Source organism: Amblyomma mixtum, chromosome 2 (genome assembly GCF_055824585.1).
Source record: "Amblyomma mixtum isolate Tamu chromosome 2, ASM5582458v1, whole genome shotgun sequence".
Lineage (NCBI taxonomy): Eukaryota > Metazoa > Arthropoda > Arachnida > Ixodida > Ixodidae > Amblyomma > Amblyomma mixtum.
In genome coordinates, this window is record NC_143013.1 from 49,796,235 (window position 1) to 49,812,891 (window position 16,657).

At 45.9% G+C, this 16,657-nt stretch overlaps 1 protein-coding gene across 1 annotated transcript; it reads right to left on the reverse strand.

Annotated features, from left to right (window-relative positions):
* Positions 1 to 51: 51 nt before the first annotated feature.
* LOC149359296 (uncharacterized) lies at positions 52 to 15,620 on the reverse strand. Its single transcript, XM_089567632.1, has 6 exons — positions 15,596 to 15,620; positions 13,922 to 14,016; positions 13,226 to 13,377; positions 7,799 to 7,866; positions 3,507 to 3,590; positions 52 to 208 (listed from the first exon to the last, which is right to left on the reverse strand). The coding sequence occupies exons 1-6, from the start codon at positions 15,618 to 15,620 to the stop codon at positions 78 to 80; spliced, it is 555 nt and encodes a 184-aa protein (XP_089423758.1). The 3' UTR covers positions 52 to 77.
* Between the last annotated feature and the right edge of the window lie 1,037 nt (positions 15,621 to 16,657).

Genomic DNA, 16,657 nt, shown 5'->3' on the forward strand with positions numbered 1-16,657 from the left:
TTAAGCTCTTTATTTCTGCAGACTGTTTACACTTTCCCCGGTGATATATTTTTCTCGCTCATGTTGGGTCTAGAGAATCAGACTTGTATTTCCTTGCAGACATCTTTGTCGTACAGCGCAACGCCTTTTCCGCAGAGTTCAGCATGTTTATCCAGGCACTCCTGCGGAACCGAGTTCTTCTTTTCCGACAGCACCCACAGCGTGCACTCTGACGGAAAAAAATAAATAGAAATCATTCAACTCAACGGCGCTTTCCAACACTCATAGCCAACATTTGTCCTTTGCACACACACATTTTATGGCATTTCCTTTCAGCCTAAACTAAAGCAGGTGCCTATGATCACAAAGCTTCCTTATGCGCAGCGTGGATCCTAGGCAATTCTCTGAAAAGCGCATACATTGACCGGCAAGGTGACAGAGCAGTGATATCACAAGTGCATATCTTGACCTGGCTACTATCATAACAAAACAAGAGGGAGCAACACCGGGTGAGAATGTTTTGTGATTAGCACCATCAGCCTGTGCAGTACGAAGAACTCTCCCATTGAGGTCCTATTAAGCATGTTCTTTGGCAGCTGCAGTCGTCGTGTACCCGCAAACTCCCTGATGTCGTTTGCCTCCCTCACTGTCTGCCATCCTTTTCTATGTTTATCTTTCCTTAGAATCTCCTCCATTACCAAACCATAGCATCGGATGTATTCAGTCCTATTGCGATCCCTACATAAGATATTTTCAGCCTGTTCTGTCGTCGAGAGTGGGTACAACCATAGAAGCCATTGCCATATTGGATGGATCGTAGATGGCGGTGGCCGCACAAGACTATTGATCAAGGTATTTTTGCTGTTTAGCATTCTCCCTTACCGTCCACTTCTCTTCTTGTAGCCTATCAGTGCGCTGATGGTCTCCATGGCTGGTTTCGCAGATTGAAGAGCCATTGCTATCAGTCACTTTTGTTTACAGGACAGCACAGTCGGTTTCCCTCGCACCTTGTTTGAGCTTCTCTTTCGTTCTGGGCAGTGCGCTCAGCGTACGTCGCTGCTTTATCGGCTTTCAATAGCCCTGAATCGCTATCCACAGGCCTCACCGAAGAGTTCAGCCGCTTCACTACTTTCGTGTGCGGCTACACAAAGCTGTCGTTGGCGACGTAGACAAGCGAGTCTGGTTTTTTTTCCCTCACGCGATTACGCAACTTCCCCACGAGGGTTGCGCTATTGGCGCCAAGCTACTCGGAACGCCGAATCAGCGGATCAAGTATGGCGAAGACGACTATTTGAAACACGCAGCGCGATAGGCTGCGGCGACGTATTCATCCTAAGCGAAAACGGAAGACACGGAGCAAGTCTTGCTGCCAGATGTTTTCTGGTACTATCTGAGGAGTTTATCGCAACTAAATATAAAATAAAGTTTATACAAAACCAGCTCGGACCCGATAGTCCTAAATGTCCTGACAGAGACCCAGGACTGCGAGGATGCCTCCTCGTTCTCGGACTGAGCTCTGCCTGGTGGGATCGGGTATAAGCGGGGGGAATATTGAAAAAGCCCCAAGCTGTCTTGGCAGCAATTGGTTCCCGAGCTCCTGTAATTGGGAAGCACGGTCAGCTAACACCGACCCAGAGCCCCGTGACGCTCTTGCGAAAGAACGCCGACCCGTGCGTGAATATGTCCATCTCATCCGATGTGTCGCAAGAAAGTCTGATTTATGTGAAGTGCGAGCTCGGCTAATCGCTTCGCGCTGGGGGACTGCACGCGCGATAGTGGGCGTGTCTCGCCAGGCGTACTTTCGCTCTGGCTTTATGCAGTTCCTAAATTTTATGCTGCTATGAAGACAGCCGGAATTCTCCGCATGCGATTTGTGCTGTACTCAAAATTTGATTGCATATGCAGCTGTGGAAAAGTTCGCAGAGCCGTGCGAACAAAAGTGCCGGAAGCAGACCAGCGACCATGGTACTCAAATTTCCTACGAACAACACTATTATTTTGACGCAACTGTGTTGACATACACTTTCTTTTCTTAGGCATGTTAAAAGAGCCGTTTTCTAAACAGATATGGCTGCCGCTGGACAGCCACATGGACAAACCCTAATTATGCGATTCGTGTCATAGGGAACCTGCGCCAGCACAGGTGTACCACAAGCCAGCATACAATCTCTGAAACTTTAATTTGCTATCTTTACTTAAGTCCTGCACAATTTGGAGACATTCTCGGGGTGGGTGGAGCGTGCGACTAAAGAGGCTGTGTTGTACAAGCACGCCGTTTTATTAAAGCTATTTAGTTGCACCGACCATTCAAAAGTTTGAAGTTTCGATAAAAACGTCACATCTAGATAGAACAACACTAAACACCGAGTGCTGTCCCCGCACTGTGCGTATGTTGCTACCTTTACAGAAAACTGTGATTCCGTATAAGACAAAGCAGTACATAAATGGGACTCGTTGCTAACGCTTACGGTAACTATTGCCCGTACGTTGCTCTCGTATAAAGGTCTAGGACACACACCGACGGGCCACGGCTCGTGTGTGTTTAAGCTTACGTTACTCAATTTGTGAGCGAATGCACTTTACTAAGGCAATTCGTGCACCATTTTTCTCAGGCACTAGCGGTTGATTTTATTTCATTTGTTGGTCCTTCTATGTCTTTTTAACGCGACAGCGTTTAGGAGCTCCTGTCGCAGAAAATTCGGCGTCGTGAATGAAAAGTGAGAGAAAACATTCCACGAAAAATCCCCCAGAGAAGCAGCCTAGGAGGAAAGTAGGCCACCTTAGTCAGGTAACCTTGTGACGTCATCACAACCTGCCCGGTGGATTGCGAGCAAACTGCGCACCATGGCAAGTGGCAGTTAACTTGATTATTGGCCGCGAGAGGTTGCCCAGGAAGAATGATTTTGGTCGCACAAGCCCCTCCGATGGCAGCACCTTCCACCCCAGGGCAGTGGCGCATCGCTTAACCCTCGGCACCACCTCGCTACGTGTGGTATGAGGACTCCCAGGGATCTATGAATGTTAGGTAAAGAATGACCAATTCTGCATATATGGGCATTAATCCTTTAATGCTATCGCGGCATACTCTTAAGGCGGCGCTTAACTGTTACCGACAATTTTGTTACTTATTCGCCGCACCCTTACACGAGCCCATCCAGGCTTCAAAAAGCAACAATAAGTGCATCCGTTCAATTGACTAGTAAAGGCATTTCTGACTCTCGCGGGCAAAACAGCTAATCGTTGTTCTTTTTACGTGCTGACGGAAATGCGACAGTTAAAAAATCAGTGTACTGTCTCGGAAATCTTCAATGTCACTTCGTAAACCTAGCTTCGTGAGCATTAACATGTCTGAGCCAAGGAAGTTAAGAGCACTATGAAATCCATGACTAAATTTTCCTGACAAAGTTGGCAGGATATACCTCAAAAGATTAAAACGGCTCGAGTATTTTACCAGCCGTGCAGGACGAATCGAATCATGGGCTATACAGAGATATTTTTTCACTGAATGTAAATGAAAAGATCCTTACGGTATCCGAAATAGTGTATTTCCCACACAATACATGTCTTGTAGTCACTGTACAGGGAAACAGAGTAATCAGGATGAAGGATATCTGCAATGAAACGAAAGCGGTTCGTTATCTCCATGTGCATTCAAGATTGCGAAATGTCGAAACAAGTTCTCCCAAGATTCTATTTAAAAAGTTGTAGTTCGCTGATTGCCGAAAAAAATGATAGACGCTATGCGACAGCAAACCCAAGCCACTTCAAGTGAAATTTCTTAAGCGTTTCAACGAATATCCTAGTTTTGATTTAATAATTTGTAGTTAGCCTGTTTCTCTCAGAACTTTTTGAAAAAATATTTTGCGCAGGAAAATTTTTGAAGGCATGATGGCTCCAAACTTTTCGAAGCTAGCATAAAAGAGGCTCTTACTTGCAAACTAGGCACAAAAGAAAAATCCGAAAGGCACACAAAGCCATGGATGACCGAAGCTGTTGCTGTATTCACGTGTGTACGTACGTGCGTACGTACGCACGTATGTATGCCTGAAATAGAAAAAGGCGACGTACGTACGTACGTCTGTCCCTGAAGCCTGGTTTGTGGGAGGCGGCTGCCTGCCCACCACGTTGGGGGTAATTTTCCAGGTGTGTACAGTTGAGTGAAGGCGTTTAGCCCTTTACCCAGGTCTTTTGGCCTTTACGCTAAAAGCTTCATGGTAAAGGCCTTTAGGGTGAAGAACTTCTTGGTAAATTGCATTTCGGATAAAGGCCTTTTGGTTGAAGACCTTTTGCCCGAAAGCCGTTAGAACGTAAAGACCTTACTAGTGCTACTGCCCGATATTCCGCGCTTAACCATGCTAAACTATCTGCTATATTTTTTTTTCTAATGCAATGGCATTAAACCTCATGTCCGAAAAAAGTGTACGCCGTTCTCTGACGCCTCCATTTGCCAGCTGACACCTGGTTCTGAAAACCAACCTGCCACCAGCCACGGTTAGCACGTGGCAAAGTAGACTGAAGCAAAACCATTACAAGAGAAGAACCTAAAGGGTGGTGACCTTGGACAGACGAGGGTATGAAGCGAGCCCAGGAATGCGCAACCTGATAGTGGTCGCCATGGGAACAACTCGGTCCACTGTGACTACCTTGGAAAGTGCAGGGTGAGAAGGAATGTGAGCTGGAAAGAGCAATGGATATGGCAGTACGGCGAACACGCGAAGGATGTCACTCTTCCGTTGAAGTGGATGGATGCCAGCCACCTCCAGAACCGAGCGAGGGTCGGCGAATACTGGAGGCAGGCTACTAAGTGAACAATAAAGTTTGTTTTCTTAGCGCTTGTTCTTCGTTGTTTCATTGTGCTTTACCCACGGACAATTATTTTCTTTGTTCTATTTTATTATAACTGGTTAAGTTTGGTTCATTGGGGTTTAACATCCCAAAGCGACTCAGACTAAGAGAGACGCCGTAGTGAAGGGCTCCGGAAATTTCGACCACCTGAGGTTCTTTAACGTGCACTGACGCGGGCCTCTAGAATTGCGCCTCCATCGAAATTCGGCCGCTGCTGCAGGGATCGAACTCGCGTCTTTGGCGCCAACAGCCGAGCGGCGGGTCCTATTTTATTATAACTGCTTCGCATACACCAAGAGTACACTTTTCCAGCTTTAGTTATGTCCACTTATTCTGTATAATATTTCTGGTTTGTATAGATGATTACTCGTTACGTCAGAGTGCTAGCTCAGTGCATTTCTTGAAAAATAGATTCTCTTACTTTGAATGTGATCATTTTTCTACTTTGCTTTGTTTGCTTTCGATCCTGTACACGAGGGGGCTGGGACCTCAGTCAGACACTCAAATGCCTTTAGTCCTAGCCTCTCCTCGCCCATCAGTGATAAAGGAAAATAAAATCCTGAATCCTGAAATGTGTGTGATTTACCCTTTCATGCAAACCGGAACGAAAAAAAGTCTAATGCTATGCATTTCCTTCAGATTGGTCCACCAATCGCTTGTAAGTTTTCTTTCCTGTCGGCATCTTTTGATCTCTGTCCTACAAGAACGCCCCTGATGATGATTGCGCGGCGGGGCCCGGGTGGTTGAAATCTCTGATGAAAAAAAAGTAGATTTTAACGCAGGCAAATTGGGCAGACGTGCGAAAGCATGTGTTTTGCCTGGTTAGCTCACGGTTTTGCTTTGCTACGTCGTCTGCACGGCGACGATATTAAAGTCAGATTAAGCTCCTATTGAGGTTAAGCTACACTGATCTGTCGACGCCGCCGAAAGAAGTTGATGAAGACGACGATGTGCAGTGCACAGATCGCGAGTGCGTTGCTGTTAACACGAGGCGTAATTGGCTGCGGCGATAGCATAGTGAGTGTGTGTATACACAAACACATCTGTATATATATATCCTTTCTGTACAAAATCATGCAAATAAATACCATGAAAGAAAAAAAAAAGCTTCGATAGCATAGTGCCCTCGTGCCAGCCAGTGGCCAGCTGAGATAATGTGTTCGCGCTACCGCGCGTTCGAAACCCAGTCACAGCTATATTTATTTTCTTTCTGCACGGTTTTGTTGCTACGCTAGGTTTTGCCAAGGTGACCTTCAAGGTAAAGCTTTATACGTATCTTCCAGTATTTTCACATAATACTCTTCTACACCCTGATTCCGCAATTCCTTTATGACTACTGAGGTTTCCACTGAGTGAAATGCTTTCTCGCAGTCATTATTTCGCCCTTTATCTTTTAGGGTTGCGAACGTTGGCGTCATTAGTGACAGCGGACGACGGCATCAAACTCGGTGGCTTCAGTATGCCTTGCGCGTACCACCATTCGAAGGTTTCATACACCGCCTGGCCTGAATGTGCCGCGTCTGTCAGAAACCACAGTCCCTATTTTAGGATGGACTATCGTCATTCTATGCACCTATAGCCGTAATAATCGCCAATTTCGTCTCGGGTAGAGCGCACGCTGAAGTGCGAATAGTGTACAAAACTTGGGTCTTAATGTTGTCCCTTTTACGTGGAAATTATGAAACACTGTAATGCCTACCTACGTTACTCCGCGCTTAACTGTATGAAACAGGCGATTCTATCAAGACAATGTTAACACTTCAGTCCCTCTGCAAGTTGTGGTACTGCGCTCTGGTGCCTTTGCTTTGCTTGCCTGGTGCCTTGCTGGTGCCTTGCTGACGTACCTTATTGTGGAATCGTCTGTCCTCAAAAGAAGCTTCGCGGGAGCTTTAATGGCCAGAAAAGCCGTAACGGGATCCTGAATATAAATATAACGATACTATTTTGATTGCCCTTTATTTTGACTTCTCTCGTCGCTGGCTCAATCCACGTCCGGCCCTGAGGTGTCGCCGGCGGAGCTGCCTTTGAGCAATTATCTAAAACTGCGAAAAAGGAAATATGCAGTATGGGTTCTTCGCAGTTTCTCTGTTTTCAGAGTGCTCTCTTGCGTGCGTCGTCGAACTGGGCATAAATGCGACGCTTCGGCGGTTATTGGTTTGGGAACCTCATTTTATGTAAAACCAGGTATTTCTCCAGATTTGGCATCGTAATTTTATACTTTGGACCCAAACCCTAACGTCGTCTTTTTCATATCAGCTTGCTGCATGCCTCGGCGTCCTCGTGGTCGCCGCTGTTTTTATCACCATCGAAGTATTGATTGGTAACCATATTTGATTTCGTTAGACCTAACAGGGAATAGGGATACCGATCACGTTTGCCTTTTTCCACCTCAGATGTGGATGTCACTTTGGCCTGCTAAATATTTTTATTCAAATGAGTGCTTTATATTTGAATACTAACGCAGAATGCCAGCAAATTATCACAGTTGTGTTTCAGCCATTCTTGCATGACGAACAAGTAAGGTTTCAAGCACCATCATGCCAGACCATATAAACCGGCCGCAAGGCTGGCATGACATCCATAGATAACCAACGTACGGCAAAAAAAAAAGGGTCATAATAGCTGTTGAGGAGACGCTAAAAAAAACAAAACTGTTTTTCTTATATTTCAGTGCAGCACCGCTTAAAAGGATAAGAGCTCGAAAGTAAGGTGCAGACAGTAATGTCTGCGAGTGCTGCGTAAACTACGTGATGTCTGGTTTCTCTTTTAAGCACCTGCGGGCAATGAATATCTTGGCGCAAACATTTTCAGAATCAGCTTTTGGGTTCTGCTTTTTCTTTTTTTCGTAGCGTTTCCCGACCACGGCACTCAGGGGGCAATACCTCAATATGGGATTTCCTGCATTTCCTGTGATTTCAAGAAAGTGTTGTTGCCGCTTCCCGAGAAAAGATGAAAAGAGTGCGTTCCACCTTACCTGAGTTTACAATCGCGGTAAATGTACCAGGTCTGGTGCCTGGACCGAAGAGCACCACAGGGTGTTTCCTGCATTGTAAGACAGCGTGAAAGAAGAAGTTCGGCGATCTTTGTCTGTGCCAGCCGCACATCAAGCACGGAGTCCTGCTGTTCCCTCTCCTCCCCGTTGGAGCTGCTTCTACCACGGACTGCCTCTGCGTCTTCTGGCCGTCTTCAAATTTTGGTGAGGCCGTTCCGCGAGTGGGGGATTTGGCCAGGTCTTTCCCCCTTTGGATGTAGGTTTTCCGCCATGGCTATGTCTTCCCCGGGCTCAGGTCCGGTAACCTGGTTCGCCAGTTTACCGGCTGAAAATCTGCCGTTACCATCTTTTAGTCGAAACGGTGTAAAGCTAATCCCTGTGGCGCTGGTCCCTGTAGGAGATGGAGTAATTAAAATAAAAAACTCTCGATTGATCCAGGAGCAGCTGAAGGCAGCCACCAGCCACTATCTTGAGATTTCGGAGGTGCGACCATTTGGCAACAGAGGAATTCTATGCAAATCGGTTCACTTGGATTGCGTTGCTGATTTGCTGCAGTGCACCTCTTTCGCCTCACTACCGGTGAAGGTATTCATTCCAGAGCAGCTAGCCTGCGTAAAAGGAATTATACGCGGTGTGGATCCTTCCGCTACACCAGGGGAAATTCTTGCAGACTTTCATGACGCCGGTGTTGGCATCCTTTCAGTTTACCGCTGCAGCAGAGAGGCTGGAGGCTCTCGAACACCAACGGAGTCGGTTATTGCAACATTCGCAGGGTACTCTTGTCCGTCCGAGATCAAAGTTTGGCCTATTGTGTACCGTGTAGACCCACTGCAGCCCCGTCCTTTACAATGTAAGAATTGCTGGCGTTTCGGTCACAGTGCCAAATCTTGCAAGTCCGCAACGCGCTGTCGCGTTTGTGGCGGTGATCATGCACACGATATTTGCACTTCTGAGTCGCTTAGCTGCTGTCTTTGCCACTCTGATCACACAGCTGACGACCCCACCTGCCCCAAGCGTGCCGATGAGCAGAACGTCTTGGACATTATTCAGCGTGACAGGTGCTCGCGCGCTGATGCATACGCCCGCCTTGACAGACGGCAGTGCTCATACGCAAGTATTGCCCGCACGTCCACTGCTGATGTGGAGGCAGCCTTAACTAAGTCCGTTGTTGCTGCGGTGGAGAAGGCTGTTGCTGGCGTACTTGACCGCATGATCAGTACGTTCAGCGACGCCTTGTCCCAGGTCATTTCCGCGCAGGCTGCTTCATCGGCTTTAAGTAACCTCAACTCGTCTACCTGTCCTTCCTCCTCTGCCACTGCTGCTATTCAGCCCACCACCCCTTCTACCTCCACGTCCGTGGATGTAAATGACTCTGACCAAGTCCCCCTCTCTAACGCTTGTGAGTCAGATGTTGAAATGACTACTCCATCTCAGAAGCGTCGTGCTTCCTCTTCTCCATCGAAATCTGACCATCATCATGGTAAGACTAAGAAAAGTTCGCCTGGAATTTCAAAGAAAACAGATGTGTTGAAAGAGGCTGTTGCGGCTACGTTTTTAAAGCAATAATCATGGCGGGAATATCTGTTCTACAGTGGAATTGTCGCTCTATATCATCTTCTTTCCCCGATTTACAGCAGCTTATACTAAAACATAGTCCAGACATTATTTTAATACAGGAGTCGTGGCTCAATCCTAATCGCCCATTTGCAATTAAAAATTTCTCCGTTTTTAGAAATGATCGCCCAAACGGCAGGGGTTGGGGCTTACTAACATTGATTTCAACGAAACTGTATCATCGTGCTAAAGTGTCTCACAAAATTATGAGACCTGATTGTGAGATACTTGCCGTTGAAATCATTATTCCGCAGTGCGCCCCTGTTACGGTGGCAAATATCTACTTCCCCGCAGGAGTCCGTAGGACGGATGAGCTCGATGCGTTACTGCGCATCAGCAGACGAGTAGTTCTAGCTGGGGACTTCAATTCTCATCATGTAATTTGGGGTTTCAGATCAGACTTTAGCGGGAAATTACTTTGGTCTTGGATGTCAGCAAACGGCGTGTGCTGTTACAATAGTCGCGCCATAACTTACATGAGGGCTAATTCTCGATCAGCAATTGATTTAACGCTAACAGTTAATGGTACAGCGGTATCTTCGTGGTGTACAGTTGACTGCGGTACGTCCAGTGACCACTCCCCAATCACTTTCACTATTGCGTGCAGTCCAGTCAGGGCGACTGGTTCGCCACAAAAATTTATAAATACTACACTGTTCAAGAACCTCCTAGGTGAGGCCCTCTCGTCTGTTTCCCCCTCCGATAAATCTGACGGGGGCCCTCTGGTATTAAATTCAGTGTTAGACGCCTCTCGGCGAGCAGTCTTTACAGTCCGGTCAGGCGTTGTAAATAAGACTCATTCCAGTTGGTGGAATGACGACTGCGAAAAAGCCTATCGTCGAAGGAAAGCTGCATGGAAGAGTCTAACGCACAACCAGTGCCCAAAGAACTGGATAAATTACAAATTCTTTGCAGCCTCTTTTAAAAGAACAATATCTAAGGCTAAGGATGATTACAATGCCAGCCTGAACACCTATCTGTCTAATCCTGTCAACCGGAAGTCTCTTTATAGATTCATGGAACATACTCATGTGCTGCCCTCTTCTCACATCTCTCAGTCCACAGTATTGCCACCTCGGGACGAAAAAGATATACTAGAGTCCATAGCTCAAGGCCTTGCTGTGCGTTTTCAAGCTCGCACTACCTTTCCATCAACCCCGTTTCATTTGGGTGGAGACTTCACTAAGGTATCTGCCTCTGATTTAGCGTCCGTAGTTAATTGCCTGCAATCTGCTGCCCCTGGGATTGACGGAGTAACAGTTGGCATGCTTAAAATCCTAATGCAAGATTTTTCCCCGTACCTCTTGCAGATTGTGAACTGGTCTTTGGAAAAAGCCTGGATTCCACAAAATTGGAAAACAGCGAAAATTATTTTACTGCTGAAAGAGCAGGGGAAGGGTTTTGATCTCGACAATATTCGGCCGATTGCTCTCACATCAAATTTGGTTAAGCTTGTAGAGCGGGTAGTCTTCAGCCGCCTCACGAGTCATATTCTGAGTATTCAAGGTTTTAGCGAGGCTCAGATTGGCTTTCGCCGGGGGTGTTCGATTTGGACCGCGCACATAGACTTGGAGAGCCGTATTAAGGTTGCTATGAGGCAAAATGAGGTATCAGCTCTGGTTACTTTAGATATTGCAAAGGCTTACGACAGCGTTGAACACAGCATTTTGCTTCATAAACTGGCTAATGTACAACCTCCTTTGTACCTATTTGCGTAGATAGGAGAGTTCTTGAAGAATAGAGCGTTCTTTTGTTCTAAGGGTACGTTAACTTCTACAACATACGCCCAGTCTAGAGGTGTCCCACAAGGCTCCGTTCTTTCACCGTTATTGTTTAACATACTAATGCGTGATATCCCTATTCACCCTGCCGTCAAAGTTTATGTGTATGCGGATGATATTGCTTTTTTCGCTTCTGCCAAAGACATTCATATCCTGTACCAATTACTGCAAGAGTATTTAAATGCTCTGGAAGTTTGGCTAGACAGCATAAAGTTAACTTTAAATGTGAACAAGTGTGCCGTCCTTGTTTTCCCACAAGCAACCCCTCTTTACATCTCTCTGTCGTATCACTCTATCCTCATCCCGCAAGTTGATTCAACAAAATACTTGGGTATAATATATGACCCGCATTTAGACTGGCGGCCACACATTAGAAGCATTGCGCTTAAGGGTGAGCGTGCCCTCGGCCGGTTGGTGAGGATCAGCAACAAAAAATTCGGTATGCGACGAGACACTCTACTACTTCTTTATAAGACCTATGTACGGCCAATCCTTGAATTCGGCTCCGTTCTCTTTTCTGGGTGCCCAAAGTACAAGCGTGAACCCCTGTTTGTTATGGAGCGACGCGCTCTGCGCCTTTGCTTAGGTCTGCCTAAATCAGTAGCTAATGCTGTGCTGTACTTGGAGGCGCGGATACCTGATCTCAATTCCCGGTTTGAGCTTATCACTGTGCGGACATTTTTAAGGTCTTTGGAGCCTGTTCCTGGATTGGCTAACCCTATATTTACAACGAACCCAACTCTCTTCTTTGGTACTCCCTGGCCTCGGTATAAGCTCCCTCAGGTGGTGTTCACTAACTCCCTGCTGTCAAATATTTCTGTATCAGTGAGATCTTTAGTACTGGTCAACCACAGGCGGGCTGACACGGCGGTCTTCTTTGACAACACCCTCCCAAGGAATGCTAAGAACCTGCCCGCCAATATGTTAAATGGGCTCATAGAGGAGTACCTAGACAATTTTCCTAACCATATTGCCGTCTATACAGATGCCTCCCAGCAAAATGAAAAGGCCGCTATTGGTATTTACTCAAGGGCTCTTGATTGGAGTTACTCATTTCGGGCCCCTGACTATACCCCTATTTTTGTAGCTGAGTTCCTGGCCATTGAGTTGGCCTTAATAAGGATTCCCTGCAGTGTCACTCGGGTTATTATACTCTCAGACAACCTTTCTGTTTTGGCAGCGCTCGAAACCTCGAGTGATACTCCTATGAGCCGTTCCCTTCAATTTTTTATTCCTCCACATGTTTCAGAAGTTCGCTTTCACTGGGTCCCTGGGCACTGTGGCATTGTTTCTAATGAGAGGGCTGATTTTTTAGCGAAGTCTGCCCTTGATGGTCCTATTGTCCCTTTCGTCCCAAATACTATTTACTTGACTTTAGCACGCTTTCAGCGATTCCAGCGTTTCCACACCTTGAGCCATGAGCCTCTCCTCGCTGCAGCGGATTTTCAACACCTGGCATTTCCTTGGAGTGTGCGGATGTGCAGTTCGAGGCAATGTGAGGTGTCCATGACCCTTTTGCGCTGCAGGATACCGCGGCTAAATCTTTATTTATGCCGATCGGGGCTTTCGATATCCAACCTTTGTGAGTCTTGTGGCGAAATTGAGTCTATAGAAAATTTTTTCCTCTCCTGCAGGCGGCTCGCTGCTCTCCGTAGAATTTGCTTGGAGATCCCCCTCGCTCGGCTTGGGCTTCCTCTATCTATTCCAATTCTCTTATCCTTCGGGGCAAGCGCCAAGGGATATGCCCTGAAACCAGTGTTCGATTCTATTCACAATTATATAATTTCATCTGGTAGATTCCTCTGCTAGAATGTGAATTCACAACTTTTCTTTCTCCGTATTTTTTGTATTGTACAAATTCTAGCTCTGTGTCCCAAATTTTAAATTTAATTATACTCCATTCCCTGTACTTGAGTGCGTTTGTATCCGCTATGCACCCTGGCCAATCCCCCGCCGTGGGTATGTGCCATTCAGCCCGAGGACATCATCATCATCATCATTTGGGAGAACTTACGTTTCCTCATCTCCGTCGATATTCAGCGACCAGCGGTATGCGGCAGATGAATTCTTGGGATCAAAAAGGATGCGTGTCCCGGACAGGCATTTGAACTTGGGATCAGGGTTGACATCTCGCACAGCAACGGTGTCCTTAAACAGATTGAACACCTGCGAGGAACCCGCAAATTCCATAATGGGTAATGACTGGCCAGATATGAGAACCCGCGCTGCCATTCTGGGAATGTTTTACTGCACGGACTAAAAACATGAGTGCCTCAGCGATCAAATGTCTAATGTCCAGCGTTTTCTTCATGTAATCCCCATTTGGGCTAACTAGGTCCGCTAAATGTCATGACATTTATAAGAACTGGGCAAAAAGGAAACAACAACCAGGTAAAAAATGTGTGCAGCGTACTTTTTTGCAATTATGTCCTTCAACAGAAGCCCAATATTCCTTAAACGAATTTAATATAATATTTCTAAAAGATACGCGGTGCAGTTATACAGTTCTCGTGCAGCGCTCAGTAAAGCGCCTTAATTGTATTTTGCTGGGACATTACCAAAAGAATGCGCGACCATAGCGGAAGGGGCAATGGCTTTCACTTATCTGAACTCAAATTTCCTATTCCTCCTTTATAGCCATTGTGTCGGTTTCTAACGTATTTCCCTGCTACTTGCTTGGGAAGCATTACGAAGACAGACGCATGCTTACATCAGAGGCAGCCGATGTCTCCGATTCAGGCTGGTTATCACTTCCAGAGCCGACTGCCTGGTCAAGAACAAGGCACAGCTGCAATGCACCCAGAGCTAGGAAAAGAGGTACATAGAAAGAAAACATTTTCGCTACTCTTCGGAAAAAAGCCCTTCACTGCCACGCCTTTTACTTGACAGAGCTCAGGCTACGTTCAGGGGCAGTGAATATTACTCCCGAGTTCAATGTGGTGGTGGCGAACGAATCTTTTGGCGTAGGTCTAACTGGCAGATTCTGGCCGGTTAAGTAGGAACGGCTCACGGGGTCTTCACCCGTCGATCCCTCTCTGTAGAAACGACCTACTCCAACACAGCATACAGAATGTCGCTTACGGCAGGCAGCCTCGGCCTTCGGCATCACTGTCTTCCTCTTTTTTTTTCTGTATTGCTTGTTGCCTTCATATCTTGAGTATTCCATCACTGCATACCCCTGTCTAGCTATCACTGGCTCTGGCTCATTCGTTAGATGCTCACGTATTTGCAATCTCGACTGGCGAAGCGTTCAACCGAGAAATGAAAGAAAAGAAACAGAGCAGTCTGACCAGTGATAGGAGTTTCAAAACATTGTCCTTCATTTGTCGGGTTGATAAAATAATTACGTTGCGCTCTGTAATTACCTTCATGCCAGAATATAGAGCAAAGTTTCTATATTCGAGATTAGTAGAGCGGCAGCCAGATTCAGCTCGCGCTTGCCAGCAGTAACAAACCGGTTCTCACTTTACATTTGAGAAACATTTCGGAATGCGATTCTAGTTCCTGTACTCGCTTTAATATAAATCACATTATTTTCCAAAGAAGATAGAATCTACATTTACACGCTCCAGCCACTTTCTAAGTGACGTTTCATTATTCACCTCTGAGCAATTTGCAAACCTAGCGGGGCTACTAACTAGACGGAGCACTAATATCTCACTGGCACTTATAGACTACCTGCGAACAATTTTATCAGTTCCAAGATTTTCCACTGCAGGGTGGAGTATGCTTTCTTTAGCCGTGACACGAAAAGATATTTCTTCAAGAAATGCATAAACAAACAGCTGCAATCTCGGCGCTTTCACTGTAGAAAAAAATCAGTGCTGGCGTCTCCTTACTCATATCATCTGAAGTGACGGTAACAAAGATACCATAGAACTAATTTTCCAATGCGTTGTTAGTGTTTATGTGTAATTCGCTGGCCACATATCTCTCTTTCCGGCCGACCTGTTGGCCTTTCTAATATTAAATTTATCTCTCTTTTGTATGCCTTTTCACGTCCACCGTTTAAGACGGCAATGATCTTAAGCACGTGAAGACAACTTTGAGAAATTTTACTGCATCGGCTTGGCCGAGAACAAGGCACAGCCGCAGTGCACCTAGAGCTAGGAGAGGACAGTGCATAGAAAGAAAACGTTTTTGCGACTCTTCGGAAAAAGCCGTTAACTGCCACGCCTTTTAACTTGACGGCGCTCAGATTGAGTGTCAGCGGCAGCGAATATTACTCCCGAGTTCAATGTGGTGGTGGCGAACGAATCTTTCGGCGTAGGTGTAACTGGCAGATTCTCGCCGGTTAAGTAGGAACGGCTTACGAGGTCTTCACACGTCGATCCCTCTGTGCAGAAACGACCTACTCCAGCACAGCATGCAGAACGTCGCTTACGGAAGGCCGCTTCAGCCTTCGGCATCACGGTCTTCCTGTTTTTTTTTTCTGTATTGCTTGTTGCCTTCATGTTTTTGAGTATTCCATCACTGCATACCCCTGTCTAGCTATCAATGGCTCTGGTTCATTCGTTAGATGCTCATGTATTTGCAGTCTCGACCGGCAAAGCGTTCAACCGAGAAATGAAAGAAAAGCAACAGAGCGGTCTGAACACTGAAATGAGTTTTAAAACATTGTCCTTCATATGTCGGGTTGATAGAATAATTACTTCGCGCTCGGTAATGACCCTGATGCCAGAACGCACAGAAAAGTTTTTATATTCGAGTTTAGTAGAGTGGCAGCCACATTTATCTCGTGCTTTCCAGCAATAACAAATCGATTCTCACTTTATATTTGAGAAACATTTCGGAATGTGATTCAAGTTCATGAACGCGCTTTAATGCAAATCACCACTGCAGGGTGAAGTATCCTTTCTTCACCCGTGGCATGAAAACATATTTCTTGAAGAAATGCAAAATCAAAGAGCTGAAATATCTGTGCTTTTGTTGTAGAAAATAATGATTACTGCCGTCTCCTTATCCGTATTATCTGGTAAAGCGACGTTAAAAAAAGATACCATGGAAGGTGCGCAGCTAATTTTCCAATTAGTTGTTAATGTTTACGTGTAAGTCGCAGGCCAGATATCCCTTTTTCCGGCCTACCTCCTCGCCCTTCAAATCATTAAATTCATCTCTCCTTTGCATGCCTTTGTAGGTACACCGTTTAAGACGGCCGTTCTCTTAAACACATGAACACAACTTTGAGACATTTTTCTGCAATTTAGTGCATCTGCTTGACTTTCCACGGATTACGTTTCAGTTCAGAAGTCTTCTTAATTTACTGATAATGTACGTTTTACAGTGTTTCTATGTCTGAAATGTGAATCATAGTGTGAGGAATTTCTATTCTTTCCGTGCGTTGCGTTCATATGTCACTCTATCTTCATGCATGATTCTGTAACAAATATTTCAGGCGTGTTTACTTTGCTCACGAACTGCCAGCCTAAATTTCTGCTTTTTTTTT